The 22,094-nt window shown below is 37.6% G+C and overlaps 1 protein-coding gene across 3 annotated transcripts in view; it reads left to right on the forward strand.

Annotated features, from left to right (window-relative positions):
* tdrkh (tudor and KH domain containing) overlaps positions 1-20,452 on the forward strand; it is a 66,862-nt gene extending 46,410 nt beyond the window's left edge. Inside the window, exons 9-16 of one of the 3 annotated variants that reach the window (XM_039750836.1) lie at positions 4,109-4,281; positions 5,584-5,648; positions 7,074-7,225; positions 7,682-7,807; positions 10,063-10,117; positions 12,919-14,250; positions 17,087-17,150; positions 19,995-20,452. In XM_039750836.1, coding sequence (XP_039606770.1) covers positions 4,109-4,281; positions 5,584-5,648; positions 7,074-7,225; positions 7,682-7,807; positions 10,063-10,117; positions 12,919-14,250; positions 17,087-17,142 — 1,959 coding nt within the window. In that variant the 3' untranslated portion in view covers positions 17,143-17,150; positions 19,995-20,452. The remainder of the gene's footprint in view (positions 1-4,108; positions 4,282-5,583; positions 5,649-7,073; positions 7,226-7,681; positions 7,808-10,062; positions 10,118-12,918; positions 14,251-17,086; positions 17,151-19,994) is intronic. The other 2 variants (XM_039750828.1, XM_039750844.1) reach the window with 2 other exon arrangements.
* The last annotated feature ends 1,642 nt before the right edge of the window (positions 20,453-22,094 follow it).

Genomic DNA, 22,094 nt, shown 5'->3' on the forward strand with positions numbered 1-22,094 from the left:
CAATGTAGATGTCCAGGAAGCTGATGTGTCGGTTAATTTCTTTCTCCATTGTGAATTGGATTGCCGGGAATATTGAGTTGATGTGCTTGTAGAATTCATACAGCTGATCTTTTTTTTTTTTATTATGATGAATGTGTCGTCCACATAGCGTATCCAGATTTTGGGTGTGAACAGAGAGAGAGCCATGTTTTCAAATCGTTGCATTACCAGGCAAATACTATACTCGAAAGAAGGCATGCCAATGGGATCGCCGTTATCAGGACTTCTAGCAGAACTGGTAATGCAACGACTATCCAGCGCTTATATTATATATTCCGAAATATTCCAACGCCGTCTTTATATACTCAGGTTTTGGGAAGCGCTGATCAATGTAATCGGTGTACCAGGAAATCATGCATTGACACAAGTTCCCCTTTGCTTGGAATTGAAACTGTGATTAAATGCATTATTTTTTTTAATGCGTTATGGAGCACATGCATCAAGCTTCTCATCTGTGCGATTGTCGAGGCGTGCTGAGTTGCGCAGCAGCCTTACTTATGAATATGCTAAGCACATTCCTTCAGCCGCCACGCCTCCCACGGCGAGCGAGCTGCCCGCTATGGCCGTATACAGTACTGTATAGGAAAGAAGGTTCTAGTTATGTCCGTCAGGTTTTGGGAAGCGCTGATCAATGTAATTGGTGTACCAGGAAATCATGCATTGACACAAGTTCCCCAATGTAACCTTTTTTTAATGCGTTATGGAGCACATGCATCGAAGCTTCTCATCTGTGCGATTGTCAATGTAACCTTTTGTAAGTAGTGCCTGGAGGATTCAGTGTATATGTCACTCGCTCGCTTCTTATTGTTTAGCTGCCTTCTCAATTATATACTGCATGTTTTCTTCAGCGCGTTTTGGAGCTCTTCCTGGTTTTCTACGTAGTGCGTTGACAGTCAGTTCACGTGATTACGTGGGAGGCGTGATGATGTCAGAAGAAACTCCGCCCCCCACGGCTTTCCAGCTGAACTCCATTACAGCGTATGCAGAAAAATAGCTTCCAGTTATGACCATTACGCGTAGAATTTCGAAATGAAATCTGCCCAACTTTTGTAAGTAAGCTGTAAGGAATGAGCCTGCCAAATTTCAGCCTTCTACCTACACGGGGAGTTGGAGAATTAGTGATGAGTGAGTGAGTGAGTCAGTCAGTCAGTCAGTCAATCAGTGAGTCAGTGAGGTTTTTGCCTTTTATTAGTATAGATTACTAGCAAAATACCCGCGCTTCGCAGCGGAGAAGAAGTGTGTTAAAGAAGTTATGAAAAAGAAAAGGAAACATTTAAAAAATAACGTAACATTTGCTTTCTATTCGTTTGCATAAGCACAGTCCTTCACCAGCAATTATTTAATGTTAGCTCAGACCCGGCACTTAAAAGTTTCTCTCGTACTTTTGCAGAGTTTGTGCCAAACAGTATTCTATCTCTGACCATCTCATCTTCGTTTGCATAAGCACAGTCCTTCACCAGCAATTTTAACTCGGTTACAAAGTGATCAAAAGTCTCGTTTATACCCTGCGTCCTCTCAGTAAACTTGTATCTCGCGAATATCGTATTCGTCTTAGGCATGACAAATGCCAGCGGCAGCGTGTCTATGAACTTAATTTAAAGTTAAGCTTTACACCTTGCTTTCCTATTCGTTTGCATAAGCGCAGTCCTTCACCAGCAAGTTTAACTCCGTTACAGCAATTTTAACTCTGTTACAAAGTGATCCAAAGTCTCGTTTATACCCCGCGTCTTCTCATTAAACTTGTATCTTGCGAATATCGTATTTGTCGTAGACATGACAAACTGCAGCGGCAGCATGTCTATAAACTTAATTTAAACTTACGGTTTACACCGTGCTTTGTTTCCGCAGTATCTGCACTTATGAATATGCTTGTTTGTGTCACTCGCTTCATATTCTTTTGCTGTCTTCTCAATTGTGTAATGCTCGGAGTACATGCATCGAAGTTTCTCAGCTGTGTTTGTGGTATCTCATGCGATCTTGCGATGTCCAAGGCTTTATTTAATGTTAGCTAAGACCCGGCACTTAAAAGTTTCTCTCGCACTTTCGCTGAGTTTGTGCCAAACACTAGTCCATCCATGACTATCTCATCTTCGTTTGCATAAGCACAGTCCTTCACCCGCGAATATTTAGCGGCAGCGTGTCTATTGGATTGCTGCCAACGGACGGCCTTTTATAGGCAGGCACTCAATTACGTGGGAGGCGTGATGATGCGGGATGCAACTCCGCCTCTCACAGCAACCGAGCTGGAGGCTATGGCCGTATATATGTACGAAAGAAGGTTCCAGTTATGACTGTTACGCATAGAATTTCAAAATGAGACATGCCTAACTTTTGTAAGTAAGATGTAAGGAATGAGCCTGCCAAATTTCAGCCTTCTACCTACACGGGAAGTTGGAGAATTAGTAATGAGTCAATCAGAGAGGGCTTTGCCTTTTATTAGTATAGATACAGTGCCTTTCCTGTTTATTTATATATCTAGTGACTTCTCTGTTTGTCTGTCTGATTGCATATAGCGCTGAACTTACTGCTCTGTACTGTTCTGTCCTCTGCATGTCCTGGAGTACAAAAGAAACACCCCCATACAGCAACGTGTGGGGACTGGCAGGATCGGGGGGGAAAAAAACCACGCGGTCACTGATTACAAACCGTAAGATGAAAGAAAAAGACAATATATGTGAAAACATCATCGCACTAATGCAATATAATTTAAAAACGAACAGTCAGAATATACTCCCGATCTGACGCTGTTCGTTTTCAAATAATATTGCATGTACTGTGTGTTGAAACTGCTTCACTGAATAAGCCTCGCGAACAGCACCAGCATGTATTCAAACCTGATCTGACAGTGTTAGTTTTCAAATAATATTGCATGTACTGTACTATTTTTAGAATAAAAACATAATTTTGATTTCAGTCAGTCTGTAACAGCCAGTGCAGATGTATGATAATTGTAAAGGTTAGGGTTTTTTTTTTTTTTAAATTCGGTTTCATTCTCTCAGTCGCGTTCACGATCCGCCCCCTCCCCATCTGACACTGCTGTTTTCACATAAAGATGCTCTATAGCTCGAATGTTATTTATTTGGAGACGTGCTATAGCTCGAATGTTATTTATGTAGGGAAGAGAGTACAGTGTCAGGTGCTCATTTAATGTGCATACATTATATAGTTTATGCCTACATTTTGTTATTTACTACTAGAATTTGAAAAACCTTTCAAACCGAACACGATCTATTATTTCCACTCTAAAACTCCACTTCACTCCCAGATAATCTATCAAGGCACGAGCTGGGAGAAGTTCATGCAAGTAGGTGGGGGGATGGAATAGCCGGCTGCCTGCAGGTTGTCTTTATCGGCACATTTAGAAAACAAAAAAGACACTGGCGGAGAGGTGCGAACGGATTTAAAAAGCGATTTAAGGTGGGATGGATCTACGAGTTTTTTCGTAGGCTCTGGTAATTCTAGTGTTAATGCCTTCAAATGGTTATTCGCACATCCTCTGGATTTGGCTAAAATTGAGTTCTTTAATGCCTTCAAATGTTAACAGGGCATGGCTATTCCACTTGAATAACCGAATTATCTAAATACAGTATAAAATATTTACTTAGAATAACATTGTGAAAAATTTAGACTAGCTCACTGTTCCAAACAGATAATTGTATTAAGCATTGACTGAACAAATGCCCAGTTACCTCCCTTTCATACAATATCACATGCTGTTCAGTTAGTGAACCGAAGCTCAGCAATGAAAAGAAACCTGTTTTTGGATGAAAACTCAGTTGCTGCAAACAGAAAACTTAATACTTGGCAGTAAAGTGATGGCAAACACTTAGATGACAGATACTATCTGAGCAATGACTTTCAGTTAAACTACTGTATATACACAGGCTTACTTTTGAAATGCTCATTAAAAAAAGGCAATGCACCAGGTGACTTACTGCTAAAGTATTTGCTTAATTTTAAGAGCTTAATGCAAGAAAATCAGCTAAACTTCCATCCCGGGTCCTATAGGGAGATAAAGTCTAACTATATATGTGAATGTAGAAGATTAATTCATTGTTCTATTTTTTAGGAGAAAGTATTGAATATTGCTGTAGGTGATATTGTAGCTGCACCATATGAGGTCCACGGATCTTGGCACCGAGCAAGAGTTGTTGACTTCCTAGAAAATGGATTTGTGGATGTATATTTTGTAGATTTTGGTGACAATGGTACAATTCCTCCAGAGAGCATTCACTGTCTGAGGTAGGACTTTATTTTTGCAAAACCTTTTTTTAAGCAAATTTAATCTAGTATCCACAATTATTTACAAGTCTGAATGGTATATAGTAAATGAGGTTAGTTTGCTACAGTTATACTACTGGAAAATGTCAATTTGCAGCATCAACAATAAGTTTCATCTCTTTGCAATGTATATGTGTTTTTGATTGCAGTCTATCTTGATTTTTTGAATTTTTTTTTTTTTAACCATGAAAGAGAGATCTCCTTTAGATAGATAGATAGATAGATGCTTTATTAATCCCATGGGGACATTCAAATAATCCAGCAGCAGTTACTGATACAAAAAACAATATTAAATTAAAGAGTAATAAAAATGCATGTAAAAGCAGACAGTAACTTTGAATAATGTTAGCATTTACTTCCCAGGGTGGAATTGAAGAGTCACATAGTGTGGGGGAGGAACGATTTCCTCAGTCTGTCAGTAGAGCAAAACAGTGACAAGTCTGTCACTGAAGCTACTTCTCTGCCTGGAGATGACACTGTTCAGTGGTTGCAGTGGATTCTCCATGATTGACAGGAGTCTGCTCAGTGCCTGTCACTCTGCTACAGATGTTGAACTGTCCAGCTCTATTCCTGCAATAGAGCCTGCCTTCCTAACAAGTTTGTCCAGGCGTGAGACATCCTCCTTTATGCTGCCTCCCCAGCACACCACCGCATTGCAAATGGCACTTTATTCTTTAAAAGTAAATGATAAACATGTTCAGTCTTTTTGCAAGAGGCACATGTACTTTAAACAGTTTTGTGAATTATAGTAGGTATTGCATGGTACAGTTATTGCATGTACATTAAATATATTGGAAGGTCACACATGCCATAAGATATGTGAACCTCCATAATGAGAGAATGGTGGACAAGTTGGCCTGCTGCCCTATGGAATAAACAGTCACGTGATTTGATTTTATTTAAATCCCTGTGTTCCCACTTTTACCCGTTTTTATTTATTGAAAGTATTTCCCTTTCCAGTTAAATTATTTTGGAACATATCAACCTAGATCTATAGAAGACAGTTGATGTTGATTGTGTATTTAATGAAATGTGTATCCATTAGGGTTTGTAACTGATACGGTTCACTGGGAGAAGACCCAGTGACGGACTCTGGACATACTGTGTAGATATTGTACATCTCTGCTGCCCTGGGAATATCTGGGAATTCCGCCAGAGAATTTGGAGATTGTTTCAGAGAATAGTGCAGCAGCCAGGACTGGCTTGTTTTTTAATTCTCTGTTTTACCACAATGATCCTCACTGGGATATTTATCTGTTGCAGGAGTGACTTTTTAAGTTTGCCATTTCAAGCCATTGAGTGCAGCTTAGCTGGAATACGCCCTTTAGGTAAAGTTGTTTTGGTTTTTTATATACTTGATTATTCAAGGTTATGTTCACACTGACACTGCATTGTATTTTTTTTTACACTTGAATGCTGAGGTGTCACCCATTGCATGGCTGTACTTGGGTCCTAATCCGGTTGGTTTGCCATGTGGTGGGCACAGCAATGCGCTGTATCACCGTATACTTCCAACCTCAACCTGTCACTGATCTGATCTTTTTAGAAAAGAAGCAAACAACCTAAAAAAGCATATAATTGCAGCTTTTTTTCATATCGGATTTAGGCCACATTTATGTATGTTACTAAATCCAGTGCAGCAACTTGAATGTCACCTGCATGTAAACACATTGATCGGATTGGTTTTGAAATGTAAATTTATACTTTTCCAACAAGTTGTACATTACTGATGTACAACTGATGTCTGACCATCACATCTCAGTGTTGAAAATCAAGATAGCTGACAGTTCTGACTCTGCATACTTACAGAAAAAAAGCAAGGCGGTGGACTTGGTGACTGTCGTCAGGCAGTATAGCCCAGTTTGTTTGTTTGTTTTTTTTTTAAAGAAGTGACTCACCTTAAGCTTTTTCTTTTTTTTTTTTTCTAAAGGTCTTGTGGACAGAAGTTCATATAACTAGTCGAACATCCCCCTTGACAGTTTGAAATGGTCAGAATACTTTTTTGCATCAAAACTCTTCGCACCTCACTCCCACTAGTCCTGATTCTTCTTTGGTATCTAGCTAGAGGTTTCTACAGTATGTACAGATAGAACCATGATAATTGCAATCAAAGCAACCAATTTTCCCCACCCTACATCTTCAACCCACTGCTTCCTTGCCATTCTGAGCTAATGGGTTTATAGAAATCCTGTACTGATAGCAGTATTAGTAATGTAGCAGCCAGCATGCTATCTATAAGGTCACATCTACCTGATGCATTTGTTTATTATATATCCTTAATGTTCCCTGCATGTATTTCTCTACATACTTGTTGTGTCATACAACAGTCATTTGCAAAATTAATTTGAACATTCAAGCGAAAAAGAAAAAACGGATATGAGCAAAAATAAGAACTGGGTCATTTTTAGTTGCAGTGTGAAAGTAGCTGAAGAACGGGATAAGTTCAGTAAAGTAAAATTAGTAAGTCAAAGAAAATTCCCATATCAGGTAAATTTACCTACACTGCATACAGTTTTACAAATTAACATTTATAAATGTAATTTCATTGAAATCAAACTTGTAGAATAAAATTAAAATACACCGCTTTGTACAAATATTGCAAATGTATAAAGTAATACCTTACCTCCCGTCAAAATTCACAGGTTATAAAATTCCAAATAGGTCTGTATATCTTTGACTATCTCTTTTGACACTCTTGTGTGCTTCCCATGGTAAAAACGTTTGTTTTGTTTCTCCCACCCCACCCCATTCAGGTGAGAACTGGACTCTTCAAGCCCTAGATGATTTTGAGAGTTTGACCCATTGTGCTAAATGGAAACCACTTGTAGCCAAGCTTTGTAGCTACTCTCAGAGTGGGATGTTTCCATGGCCTTTTATTCAACTGTATGACTCCAGTAATGAAAAAGTATGTAATTTTTAACAAATGTTAACTTTTGAAAAGTTAGACAATGTATTTTATATGTATATGCTTTTTTCCTGGACAGCTTAGTGTGTTCTGTCAGTAACTCCAAACATCATGGATAAAATAATTGCAACTTCTTATGCACTGTAGCAACATTTCATTTCCCTCCAAATGCAATTAAGATTACCTTACAATTAAACTTTAATGCAAAAAATGAAGTTAACCAGTTATAATTAAGATTTAGAATGAGGTTACTATTTTTAGGCAGTGTGTTAATTCCTATACAGAGTGTAAGCATATGAAAAAAATCTGAACTTCACCATTTATACATTTTTGTATAAATAATTTAAGATTAAATTCAGAATAACTATAATAATCATGCAGTATAAATTAAAATGTGCAATATTGTGATGATTCCACTGCTTGGAAAGGATTTGCTTCTTTGTACATGTTCCATAGAAACTGGATATCGGAGAGGAGCTAATCCGATTAGGCCATGCAGCCCGTCAAGAGTGCCCACCAGGAGACAGGACTGGTGTTGAAGAAAAGGCAGATGCAAGTTCTGTTTCTCTGCAGAAAATGATGGTAAGGTTTATTCTGTATTCTTAAATGGTACGTTTTGCCTTTCAAAATTCTTCTAGTTTATTACAGAGTTTTTTTCGTATTAGTAATATTTAAATTGCTGGTAATTTTCTAAACAGTCAAAGCACCCTCCCCCCTATTTGCTATCTAAAATTTTAAAAAGGAACCAAAAACAGTGCTTACTGTCGTAAAGAGTGTTAAAACCTTTAATGGTAGTTATGGATGATGTAAAAATAAGACCTGCCTACACTATAGCCCAGCATTTCAAGTTTCTGACATCTGCAGATCTTTGAGCATTTTATTTCCTGCTAGTTAACCAAAAAAAGCCCCCTTACATGTAATATTTGAGTTTTTTTTTCCCTTATAAAATTGCTTGTATTGGGAATTTCTAATTTTTCGCATACCCCTAGGGGTCAGAGCGCAGGGTGACACATTGTATAGCGCTCCTTGAGCAATTGCAGGTTAACACTAGAATTACCAGAGCCTACGAAAAAACTCATAAATCCGTCCCACCTTAAATCCTTTGTCTTTATGTGAAAACAGCCGTGTCAGATGGGGTTGTATGGATTGATTCTGAACGTGACTGAGAGAATGAAAAGTGAATTTAAAAAAAAAACAAAAAAAACCTAACCTTTACAAGGATCATAAATTACACCAGCTGGTACAGACTGAAATCAACTGCATGTTTTTATTCTAAAATAGTAAGACTAAGAGCAGTTTACTTCTCAAAACAGAGTGGTGAAGGATCGAACCCGCAACCTTTTGATTCCTAGTCAGCAGCTGATTCTATTGTGCCACGGAGGCAGCCATAATAAACAGGTGTCAATGTCGCATGTTAAGGCGGCTTTTTGTTTCTGCAGTTATATTTTGGAATAAAAGCGTAATTGTTGTGTTATATTTGTACCTTTTGTGAAAATGTTTATTTCGACTTGAGGCTTCATACATTATATAGTTTATGCCTACATTTTATCATCTACTACTAGAATATAAAAAACGTTTCTGTTTTAACAATGTGTTTACATAGATGACTGTAGAAACGGAACAGACATGAAATGCGCGTGTTCCAAATAATGATCTATTATTTCCACTCTAAAACTCCACTTCACTCCCAGATACTCAATCAAGGCATGAGCTGGGAGAAGTTCATGCACGTTCTAAGTTGGTGGGGAGATGGAATAGCCGGCTCCTTCTAGCTTCTCTTTATCAGCACATTTAAAGGACAAAGGACGCTGGCGGAGAACTGTGAAGGGATTTAAGAAGCAATTTAAGGTGGGATGGATTTACGAGTTTTTTCGTAGGCTCTGGTAATTCTAGTGTTAAGGGCTTTGTTCAAGGTCCCAGCTGAGTAGGATCCCCTTTTGGCCGTAACTTGGTTTCGAACCTTCCAGATTACCAGCTCAGATTCTTAGCCTCAGAGCCACCACTCCACCCATTAAACCTGTGAACTGGGGGTTATTTTAAGTAAATTTAATTATAGAAATATTTGAAACAAGCACACTTTTTAGCAAACATTCAACATCTGTGCTCTGTGTATGCAAATACTCAACTAAGAACTGTAAAGGTTTTCTTCTCAGATGTTTACCATCAAAATAAACAATTTTCTATAGCATATCAGTTCAAACTGACAGTGTTCCTGCAACAGACAATTGAGTCTAAACATTGTGGTTGTGTTAGGATTGATATTGTGTTGGAGGAATTACGTGGATTGGATTGGTGAACTTTGTTGAACTGAATGGCCTGTTCTTGACAAAATTTTTGCAATATTCTAATGATGAACTTCAATCTATGACTAAAAAGGAAACTAAGGAAGTTTGAGAGAAGCAATTCCTTCAAGGTTTCCTTATGTTCCTCTGGTATAGTATAAAGGCATATTACTGCCATATTACTCCTATAAAGTGACATAATTGTCACTTCAGATATAAAGGAAGAAGAGAAGATACCCAACCTTCATTATCCTGTTGTATTTATAAATACATTTGCACAGTTCCCACTGAACAAACTTGTACACATTTAGAAATACAGTTAAAGCGCAAAGTAACATCTACTAATAAAGGAAAGTGTGCATATATGCAATTTATATATTGTAAATTAGTTTGAACTAAGATAATTATGCAGTGGGTATTACTTTTAGTATTGTCATTAGCATAAATGGAATATTTGTGAACTTTAACAAAAGTTAGTGTGTAAACCAGAAAAAAATAAATGTTACTTTAGATTTAGAAAAATCTTAGATTTATACATTTTCTCTCTTCCTGCAGGATGATGTTAGAGAAATGGCCTCAGAGTTGAGTTTGTCTTGCATTAGTCTTTCAGGTAAAGAGTTTCTTGTATAAACCATGTATACCTCCCTTTGTGGGAATGTTTATGTTATTTGTAATGATTCAATTTCACGATTTCTTGATTCTTGATCTATAACTCTTCAGTCAATGTTTCCTCCTGTAGGTTGACAGTATTTCAGATTTAGTGACTCTGCGATTGTTGCTGGTTTAAGAGAATGTTTTTTTAAATCTTACAGTACTACTTCATTTATTTTTTGTACTCATTGCTCCAATGTTTTCACCTAATTTATAACTGACAAATTTAAGTTGTTTATTTATAAAACAATAAAATGTGCTGTAGCAACTACAGTCATGGCCGAAATTATTGGCACCCCTGGAATTTTCCAAGACAATGCACCATTTCTCCCAGAAAACTGTTGCAATTACAAATGTTTTGGTATACACATGTTTATTTCCTTTATGTGCATTGGAACAACACAAAAAAACAGAGAAAAAAGCCAAATCTGACATCATGTCACACAGAACTCCAAAAATGGGCCGGACAAAATTATTGGCACCTTTTCAAAATTGTGGGCAAATCGTTTTATTTCAAGCATATGATACTCATTTGAACTCACCTGTGACAAGAAACAGGTGCTGGCAATATAGCAATCACACCTGAAGCCAGTTAAAATGGAGAAAAGTTGACTCAACCTTTCTGTTGTGTGTCTGAGTGTGCCACACTAAGTATGGAGAACAGAAAGAAGAGCAGAGAATTGTCTGAGGACTTGAGAACAAAAATTGAGGAAAAATCAACAATCTCAAGGCTACAAGTCCATCTTCCGAGATCTTAATGTTCCTTTGTCCACTGTGCGCAACATAATCAAGACATTCACAACACATGGCACTGTAGTTAATCTCCCTGGACGTGGACGGAAGAGAAAAATTGATAAAAGACTGCAATGAAGGATAGTCCGAGTGATGGATAAACAGCCCCAATCAACTTCAAAACATATTCAAGCTGTTCTGCAGACTCAGGGTGCAACAGTGTCCGCTTGAACTATCTCTGTCGACATCTGAACGAAATGAAACGCTATGGCAGGAGAGCCAGGAGGGACCCCACTGCTGACACAGAAACATAAAAAAGCCAGACTGGAGTTTGCCAAAATGCACTTGAGCAAGCCAAAATCCTTTTTCGGGGCGAACGTGTTGTGGACAGATGAGACCAAGGTAGAGCTTTTTGGTAAAGCTCATCATTCTACTGTTTACAGAAAATGGAATGAGGCCTACGAAGAAAAGAACACAGTACCTACAGTCAAACATGGTGGAGGTTCTTAGATGTTTTGGGGATGTTTTGCTGCCTCTGGCACTGGATGCCTTGACTGTGTGCAAAGCATCATGAAATCTGAAGACTACCAAAAGATATTGGGGCGCAATGTAGGGCCCAGTGTCAGAAAGCTCGGTCTGCGTCAGGGGTCATGGGTGTTACAGCAGGACAATGACCCCAAACATACTTCTAAAAGCACCCAGAAATGGTTGAGGACAAAGCGCCTGGAGAGTTCTGAAGTGGCCAGCAATGAGTCCAGATCTAAATCCGATTGAACACTTATGGAGAAATCTCAAAATTGCTGTTGGGAGAAGGCGCCCTTCAAATCTGAGAGACCTTGAGCAGTTTGCAAAAGAAGAGTGGTCGGAAATGCCAGTTGAGAGGTGTAACAAGTTTGTTGATGATTATAGGAAGCCCTTGATTTCAGTTATTTTTTCCAAAGGGCGTGCAACCAAATATTAAGTTGAGGGTGCCAATAATTTTGTCCAGCCTGGTTTTTGAGTTTTGTGTGAAATTATGTTGGATTTGGCTTTTTAATGTTTTTTTTGTGGTTCCAATGCACATGAAGGAAATAAACATGTGTATATCAAAACATTTGTAAGTGCAACAATTTTCTGGGAGAAATGGTGCATTTTCTTGGAAAATTCCAGGGGTACTGATAATTTCGGCCATGACTGTATAGGAGTGTTTCAAGCATGATAGTGATTAAAGCCCTAGAATAATATCACTTATCCCTACATACCTTAGCTGAAACATGTTACAAGGATAAGTTCATTTATTTGGATTTTTATGCTTTTATTGAAATAATTTGAGCATACAGAATTGTAAAAATAAACATTAAAGGTATATAAATAATAATAATCACTTTAGTAATAACCTTTTCGTTCTGACCTTTAATATAAACGTGGTTAATTTGAAATACAAAAATGAGGACTGCAAAATCTAAGAGCTTTAAAGTAATAATTAGAAAAAACCCTACAGCCTCCACCAACCCCATTACTTCTGCCTTGACATGTTCTGTGGCTGCAACAGTTTCAAACGTGAACATTGTAATTTGGCATGAGGATAAATACAAAGTAGACATATCAAAAGAAATTAAAGTGAGAAATACAAAGAAAAATGAAAATCAAGCAGAGAACATAGAAATACAAATAACAGACAGGGGGAAAAACAAACAGTTCAATAAGGGAACTTGTCAAGACTTTTTTTTTTTTTTTACAGTGCGAGGTCTAGGATGGATTATATTCTATGGAAAAATTTAAACTGGAAGTTAGCTTTTCTGAGGTGGTCATGCTGTATTGTGTATTGTCCCATCACTCATTAGCTTGGATCTCATTGAAGTGCCATCTACAGTTATTGTCTTGAACATCTTGAACAACTGGTTCCTATTCAGGTTTTCATAATTTTATATGAAAATGTTTGTTTGTTATTGGTACCAATTCATTTGTTTGCAGCTTTATTTATGTAGCTTACTGATCTGAAAGAATCCATTTTCTGCTCATTGATTAATTTTGTATACTGGCTTTAAGGAGGACCAAATCAAAGCAAGCAGAGTAGAAGGCAACACAAGCAACTTTTTTTTTCTAGCCCACTTGGAAAAGAGGTGATGCGCATGGAAGTAGAAGAACTGTCATCCTCAATTTATACTACTTACAGCTTAACAAGTATGAGTAATGTTAGCTATGAGAGTTCAAAAGAGGAATCCAGCAAGTGTGGTTTACAAGTGGAGACTTTCTGTTTACCAGCACCTGCTACTAAGGATCAGATACCTGGTCCTGCAAAAAAATTGTGTACATCTCCGTGTATTTGCATTAGCTGCATGCCTACATTGGAATATACAGAACTTAAATGTCCAAGTGTGATCATTGGAGAAAAGGGCAGTGAAAAATGGAATGAATGTAAATGTGAGGCCAAACATAGCCAAAATGTGTCTACTCAGAGTTTCTCACTGATGGATTCATCAGATCCCTCCCTCTCTACTTCAGCTTCCACATCAGTAGAGGATTCTGTATTCTTCAGTTCTTCCAAGGAACAGTCTGGCTCATCTTCGGAGTTGCATTCTGACCTCAGCACCACTTCAGCAACCTCCGAGACACAGTCCTTCTCTGATGACAGCAGTGTGTATTCACCCAGAGGTTGTTTTTATTACCTGTCTGACTCTAGTGATTTACCTCTATCCTCCTCAATGAGCTCTTCAGTAGATGAGCAAAGTTCTGCTTTCTCATCCACTACTAGAACAATCAGTGGGAATTCCTCAGATTCATTGAGTTCTACTGAAAAAAAGCTTATTTGTCAATCCGAGTATAAATGTAAAGCAGAGAATGTCTACCCGGATCACGATGTTAGCAATGCAGAATGTGAGAAAACATTTGACTTTTCTCAGTTGCGTTGCCTGTTAAAGGAAAATGACCTTCCTATAACAGTACTTCAGTGTGAGTTGGAAGAAGAGTCTATGTGCATCTCTAATCCTCAACAAATTCTAAAATCAAAGAATATTTGTTATTGTAACCAAGATGGTGATACAGAACATAGCCAGCATGTCTCCATGAAAGAGAAAAGTTCAGAAATTACAGAACAAAACTGTAAGTGTGTGCTGATGAAAGACACAGAGGAGCTCATTACTATACAGAAGAAAACAAAGGACTCTGTTTTAATAGCAGAAGAGGCTACTGTTTATCACATGCAGAACAATGTAGAAAATCTTCACGCCGCTGAGGAGACTTATTTAACTAGAGAACATCACTCTGCAGAATGTAACAGTAAGATGATCCAGCCTTTATGTAGTGATTCGTACCAAGAGAGGTCCTGCAAAATAGAGGGCCTTCATATTGACCCTAAAATCATTCATTTTGAGAATAAAGGTAAAGATAACATTTAGACATTTTTGCACAAAAGTATGATTTAATGGTGTTTGCATGGTTTTTGTTTGTGTAGGGAATCACATAAGAGCTTTGAATTAACATTTGTCTCTGAAATTTCAAATTTTCCTGTTCATTGGGTTTTCCCCTTTTGAGCATTCTCACAATGGCATGTATGTGGTATACAAGTGAGAAAGACTGGGAACACTCAAGTTATGTGCAGAACGTAGATGTAACAGTACATTTTTAGCATTTATCACTGGGGGAGTCCTTAAGGTGAGCCCTAGTAGGGCAGTCAAACTAATTAAGATTAATATTTCAAATATTGCTTGATTATATGTGTGTTTTTAAAATTCTTTGAATTACCTAAATGAACATTGCCATGATGTATATCTTGCACTGTCAGAACAAACATAATTTTTTGAAGATAATTTTGAATTCATATTAAGGAAAAAGAGGTCTGTATTTGAAGGCAAAAACTGGCTTGACTAATTTCAACTGTGTTACCCCGCACACGCTGTGTTGCAGTACTTTTGTAGTTTGCACATTATTTCAATCAGCATTTTTACAACTTTTAACGGTTAGTTTGGACAGATTTTTCTGCTGCACTGTTCTGCTTTTTGAGTAACGGGTGTACTAACAACACATTCTAAAGCCTTCTGCTGCACCCTAAAAGTATTGTTTTGATCCTGTTCTGTTTTATTTTTGAACCTGAAAAGCCTGATTTGATATTGTAAAACCGTTAAGCATTCATCATAGCAAACAAAAGCTGGTTTCCTTTCTCATTAAACATAATGGGAAATAACTGCCATATTTCTGATTGCCATTTTAAACTGCATTTTCCATGTCAGGAAAGCATACCAGGCTACGTCAACCAACATGTCTTTTGGAGGCTGCTGGCTTCATACAATTCCTAAAACAGTGGAAAATTGAACAATTTCAACTAAAGTTACATGTGTTATATTTTTGATGAATCTGTAATTAGAAAAATAATCTTTTTTTAATCCTGTGTGTTATTCTTTGACTACAGATGCTCTCCACACTTAATACTCTATAATCTCTGCTTTGTGCGATTTGTTTTAAAATTTTGTTGTGTATTTTTTATGTAGTAGCAGAAGTCTTAAGTTGATATTAATAAAAGTGTATGCCAGATAAAACCAACAACGAGGAATGAATACTTAAAATTCATTACAATGTGTTTAACATATTTAACTAATCGGCAGGGATTTTGTGTAGGTATATGCATTACAAGCATATGAAGTGTTCCAGTTTTCTCTAATCTTGTCATTTTCCATGCACAGAAAAATCCTCTTTTTGTGTAGATGTATCAGTGCACAAGTCAGAAGAGCTACATGCAGCGCACCTCAAGCAAAAAAGCATAAAAAAATAACAAGGCTTACAAAGGCATCTTGGATACAAACATACTTGTAGTGGCACTTAGAACCTTTTAATGTATGTTCGAAGATATTTAAAAGTTTACTTATTTTCGAGAGAATTTAATTTTAATTTTTAAATTTGACAACCCGGGCGGCACGGTGGCGCAGTGGTAGTGCTGCTGCCTCGCAGTTAGGAGACCCGGGTTCGCTTCCCGGGTCCTCCCTGCGTGGAGTTTGCATGTTCTCCCCGTGTCTGCGTGGGTTTCCTCCCACAGTCCAAAGACATGCCGGTTAGGTGGATTGGCGATTCTAAATTGGCCCTAGTGTGTGCTTGGTGTGTGGGTGTGTTTGTGTGTGTCCTGCGGTGGGTTGGCACCCTGCCCAGGATTGGTTCCTGCCTTGTGCCCTGTGTTGTCTGGGATTGGCTCCAGCAGACCCCCGTGACCCTGTATTCGGATTCAGCGGGTTAGAAAATGGATGGATGGAAATTTGACAACCCTAGTATATATACATCATGTGCCATTTCATAACAAACTATTACATTTTCATGTGTAGGCAAAGCATGTTGAGCACTCTTGACACTAAAGTGGTTCCTTTATTTGCATCACATGTTTAATTAGCAAGTGGTTAAAGCAAAAAGTAAAAGAAGCAGAATGCAGCTGTTTATAATTAATTGAAAATAAGTTTATGGAAATATTAACCAAAATGAAGCACAAAATTTTTACTCAGCCAATAATTTGCTTTGACAGCAATAACTAACTGGCTTCTGCTTAAGATATTGGGTATAAACAAACCGTTACAGCCATTGTAACCCACTCGGACAAAACTTAAGCACACATGGACTAGAAAGTAAATGTGAAGATTAAGATGACATATATAATGATGAAGAACATAGCGCTGTAGCATGAACAACACACACTGCTGTAAATTAGTCTGTACCACTGGAGTGTAATGAATTAACTCACAAGAAAGACCTAAATGTAGCCCATCTAAATTCATGACGCCTTTAACACTTGATATTCAACCATTAAATTCATTAAATGTGTAGAAAATAATGTACTGTATATTCAACTTCACTAGGCCATGAATGGGGCAAATTGAAATTTCTTATAGCAAAATAATCTCTGTGTTAAATCAAAGCCACCTTTCCTACAGTACAGTGTGGAAATTGCTAGTGAGTAATTGGGAAAGTCACTGTAGTATTTGATGTGCTTTGACACAAGGGTGTTTCTTTCATTTCTCTGAATTTTACCTTTCTGGTTTTTATTTTTTCCATGTGGTGTTCTTTTCTTCTGTCCCATTCAACTAAGAATATTATTTTCCATCAAAATCATTTTCATTGAAATGTATCCTGTATATAATAATACAAAGTCTAAAGAAGTGTCAAGCAGCAGTTTGATGTATTGATCTATTTTTATATAATGCTGCAATGCTCAGTTTGATTTTTATTTTTCCCCTCATAGAAGCGGCCTCTATTTCAGGAAGTGCTGATGACATTATTGAAGAGGATTCCTTTTAAGCTGAAAGGTATTTTGTCTTTTATATATGGAATTCAAATTATGGGTGTACATGCAGGACCTGTGTTGTGAGCTAATGTGGATATGACCGTAAAATGCCTCTCTTAATGTTCTCAAAATTCAATCCCTTATGCTGCAAGATAGATGGATCTCTCCACAAGTTTTTCTTTAATTAAGAGGCTGTTGAGACTTTCTACTATCTAAACAAAGTGAAGTACTTGTTTCTTCCAAACGTGGAAATTGTTACTTTTGAGATCTACATGCCAAAGCATTGGCAATTTTTGTGGCTTTTTGTAATTAAAAGGTCAGTCCTTTCCAAATATTTTTTTTGGAAATGGCTAGCAGACTCACATTTTCTCAGGTAATGGTACATATCTGTGACAAATCATAATGTGGTACTTGTACCTCAACAAATCCATAAGAGGTGTATAGCAAGTGAAGGCGCTGAATTTGAAAAGTAAGGTGAGTGGTTTCGTATCTCTTTGAATTTCCATACTGAAATTCATTAGATGGCAACTGAGGAAGGCAGCTCATACAAACAAGGATATCAAGCCTATAAGAACTGACAATGGTGTGATGCTAAGACAGTCATGTATCTTATCAAACAAGTGGCTAAATAGATTTTTTGTTAGAAACGTTTTCATTGAATTAGGAGCAGTGCACATATGTGTAAGTTATCCTGTTGTACCTGCAGTTACTCAGTTCAGTGTTTAATTTTTTGTCATACCAATCTTTGTTTAGTAAAGCCAAAAGCACTGGATTTCTGATTAATCAATGAGGTGTGTAATTGGTTATTTCAGTTTCCAAATTTCCTTTGAAATGTGTGCAGGCACTTTGTGGGAAGTTTGTTTGTATCTGATGTACTGTAGTCAGTTCTCAATTTCTCTTTTAAAAAAACAATGTTATTAGTTATATTAGTTATCATAGGAGCATTAAGCACAAGTCAGATGCTAGCCTTTGCCCTGGGTATACCATTCAATTACAGACCATACTGCTGCTAATGTTCACCGACACCAGCCCAATTTTGAGTTGCCGGTTAGTGCAAATCATTGGAGTGTGTGAGAAAATCCAAGTGAACAAGAGTTCCATGGGAATTGAATCTCTTTCTGGAACCACTATTCCAACTGTTCTGCCCTTCCTAGAAGTCTTTCATTAATTTAAAGTGTAGTTCATGATGTTGTAACAGACCACTAAGTAATGGGGCATGGCAATATAAAGATTGTCACTGCTTCCTCACAGTTCCAGGGAGCTGGGTTCAGTAACAAGCTCAACTACTATCTGTCCTCACAGGCTTGTTTCTGCTTCTTCCAATCTCCCATCACATCCCAGCTGTTTATGTTAAGTTTGTTCAGATTTTGTAGTTCCTAAACATTGTTGTATAGAAACATAGTGCTGTCGACGAGTTTTGTAGTGAATTGTAATAAACAACCATCTGTTAGGAGGAGAGTCAGACTGGTAGTGGCAGCATATTGGTAGCACATTGTGGATTGGAAGCTGTTTGGAGCTTTCCATAAAGTAAACTTGGTTCTCCTCTATCTTGAGACAGAGAAGAGATGAGGAGCCTTAATGGAGCTGATTTAAGACCTCAGTAATGGAGTTGGCTGCATGGATTGGTAGATAAAGGGAGCTACTAGATGCCAGTGGTGAGGCAAATAATCACATAATTTGGAGAGTACAATAGTAGCAGCATCAGTATCTGATTTATGAAGAGTTCAGAGATTCATGAAGTATCACTTTCAGGTGACCTCAAGTTGGTTCTGAAGAACTGATAGACAACTCCCAAAATGTAGGCCCACTTTCACCCAGACTGTTCTTGGCAAAGAATTACAAGACGTACCAGTTATTTTTGTAGGCATCTTAGTCCACACACCTTTTTGGTCTGCTAATCTACACATTCACCTCAGGTTGTCCTCGTTTTTTAAAATAGAGTATCTATCTATCTAGAGTTCAGTCGAGGCTAGATTGTAAATATTTCTCTTCATGTATAAACCTGTCCTGAATTGGGTGGGAGATTCCACCTGATAGTTAAACTATCCAAAACAGTGGATCCGCTTCATCATTGCATCAACATGTGAGGAGTCATGGGAGTTTGCTAATACTGTCAACACATTTAGTGGGCCCTTAGAGAGCTTATGATTATATAATGTGGTATCTTATGTGAGGTTCTGCATGATTGCAGACACACAGTTGTTCTTGCAGAATGAGAATTCCATCAGTTTTATGTTCGTTCTACTCTACCAAGAGTACATTGCGTTTCCTGGCCGGAATATTGAAGCTTTGAGATAACTCACTTTGGGGGCTCGAGTGTGGCATTTCTGCATCTTATGAATGATAGTAACCTCATCTACTGGCACACACCATAGCTTTTTGCATTAAAGCTTAAAGTAATGAGGTGATTCTGAGTTCATGGTTCTCTCTCCAAGAAAATAAGCTTTTTCTGGGCAGGTGAAGTAAATGTGGTTCTGCTGCAAAATTGAGAAGATCAAGTAAGCAGGAGTCTTGTTTATGGGTGAAGGCAGAGAAATGGCGAGATAAGCAGCAAAATGGTGCAGCAGAATTTCTACTGGATGGTGGTGCTGAAGGCTAAGCTAACTTCTGGTCAGACCGTAGGATAAAGGTGAACCTGTGTTGGAGGAATTATCTCCTGTAGAGCCTGGAATTTCACAAAAGGGATAGACGATGGTTGGTTGAATTGATGCAGAAAGTATAGTGGGTCCTGCTCAGAATGCTGCTAGCACCACCTTTACCTAGTAGTAGTGAAGGATGAGAATGAGTCTGTAGTGTTTTATCAGTCTGATACCTCAAGCTGCAAATTTTGTGTGTTGATATTTTGTTTTTCACTTATTCTCTGCAGCCATCAACCACTTTTTCTTCCTATGGGAACATCTGAGATAAAGCTGGTAGAATTTCCATGGACCATGTTTACAACTGCTCCATTTGTTTCTTTGCATTTCTATATGTTAAAAATAAAGAGCTGAAGTAGAATGCAAGATGACTGAAGTCTACTACTCTTGGAGAATTTTCAGAATCGGTTCCAGTTTGTGTGCTTTCAAAGGGTGAGATGAGAAATTCACACCTGACTCCAGAATTAATGTTTAATTTAAGAAAGAATCTTAATGCTGTAAGCATACTGATCTCTCTGTAATAAAACCACAGCAAATTTGGCCAAATTTGTTGTAAAAAGAATGTGTTTAATGCCTTAAACTAAAGGAAAATATAAAAATAAGAATATCTGTTTTGAGTGATTGAGATGAAGCGTTCTTATACCTAATATTGAAAAATGCTTATATATTGAGTTTTTTTTTTTTTTTTTACATATATAATTTATCAAATAAAATATTTGTTCCTAACTTTCTCAAAGTTTGTTTTTTGTTTCTCTTGTCTTCTCTGCCTTGCTGCTAATACTTTGTTAATAATAATAATAGTTCAGCCATAGTCTTGTAACTGAGCTTTTAATCCTTGGCTCAAGTGAATTACAATTGCTTTTTCGTTTAAAACTCTACAGTTTGGTCGTTGTAATGAAGACCATGTGTGCAATGGCACGTAGAGATTCTTTTTAAATCTTTACATAGGTGCTTTTGACAATGTACCCTTATGTAAATACTGACAAGCTAAGCTTAGACATTGAAAAGCCTCCAGCAAGTTTATTAAACTGAGACATGTTGAGTGACTGCGGCCTTGTACAGCAAGAAAGTGGGACCAAGGAAACCTATAAAGTTGTTTATTTTAATGCCACGTTCTCTGAATAAATTGATTTGCATAAGTGTGTAGTTCAAAGGAATCAAATCAGTAGAATGTACTACATGCTAATAGATGGACCACAACTCTGCCAAGGGTTCCAGAAATATGTTAATGAAAATTTTTTTCCCCCCCTGTCAATATCTGGCTGCCTATTCTTGTAATGAGATTTAAAGGTGATGTATGCTGCATTCCATGTTTGCCTCCGATGTTGGAGCTGGGAATGATGTCACACGAAAGTTGACTGTGTTAACAGTAAAAAGCTCGAAAACCAACGTGGATGTCTCCGGCCTTGCTTGTTTTGGAATAATTAGCAGTTGATAACATACTCTCCAGTATTTGGTGCATCCAGACACCCTAGCAGCATGTCCTCAAATAAAAGTTGGACAGTACTGTGTGTACGACTGATTTAATGAGACACGAATAAACAGAAGTGCTAATAAATAGCAGAATACAGCTTTCATAAAGTTGGTGGAGTACCTCACCATTTTAGATTGGCATCATAATCTGAAGTCTACCCCAAGTTTCCACCCCAAGGCTCGTGGGGTTGTTTCAGTTGAAAATTCAGACTGAGAAATTCCGACTTTCCAGGGTAAATGGAATACGGCATTAGATGCATTGGACTGAGAATGAATGTTGTATTTTACCAAGCAATCACAAGTGGTTGGTTTGTACCAGTTGCTCTTGTTACTCCAGAAACGCTGTGCAGTGCTGCAGTATTTTCCAGATGTGTTTTTGCACATCACTTCCACAATTGGGGTTTTCATAATTTTATTTGGTTAGCTTGTTTTCTTAAATAGTAACACTTAACAGCCATACTCCTTCATAACATAGACTACCGTTTAACTGTTTTATTTGATCTCCAGTTTTCTAAACACTTCCCCTGTATGCTTGGATGTATCTTTTTGCATCGGTTCCTGTTCTGATTCACTCTTAAACCTGACATCTTTAATTGTTTTATGCTAAGAAGTTCTCACTATTGCCAAATAACTTGATTTTTATCAAAATGTTATTGTAGTATAACGCTTTAAATTTTAACTTTCCAGAGACTTTGCAGTGTGCGCAATTCACATTTAACCAACATGCTCCATTTGTAGTGGCTGGCTTGATCCATAATGCCTAAGACAATGAGGCACAATTAAAGAATATTACTTCTTTGCTGGATGTGTAAAAAAGGGGAAAAAAAGACCCCATTTACTTTAATCGCATGTGGGCT

Source organism: Polypterus senegalus, chromosome 1 (assembly GCF_016835505.1).
Source record: "Polypterus senegalus isolate Bchr_013 chromosome 1, ASM1683550v1, whole genome shotgun sequence".
NCBI classification, from domain to species: domain Eukaryota; kingdom Metazoa; phylum Chordata; class Cladistia; order Polypteriformes; family Polypteridae; genus Polypterus; species Polypterus senegalus.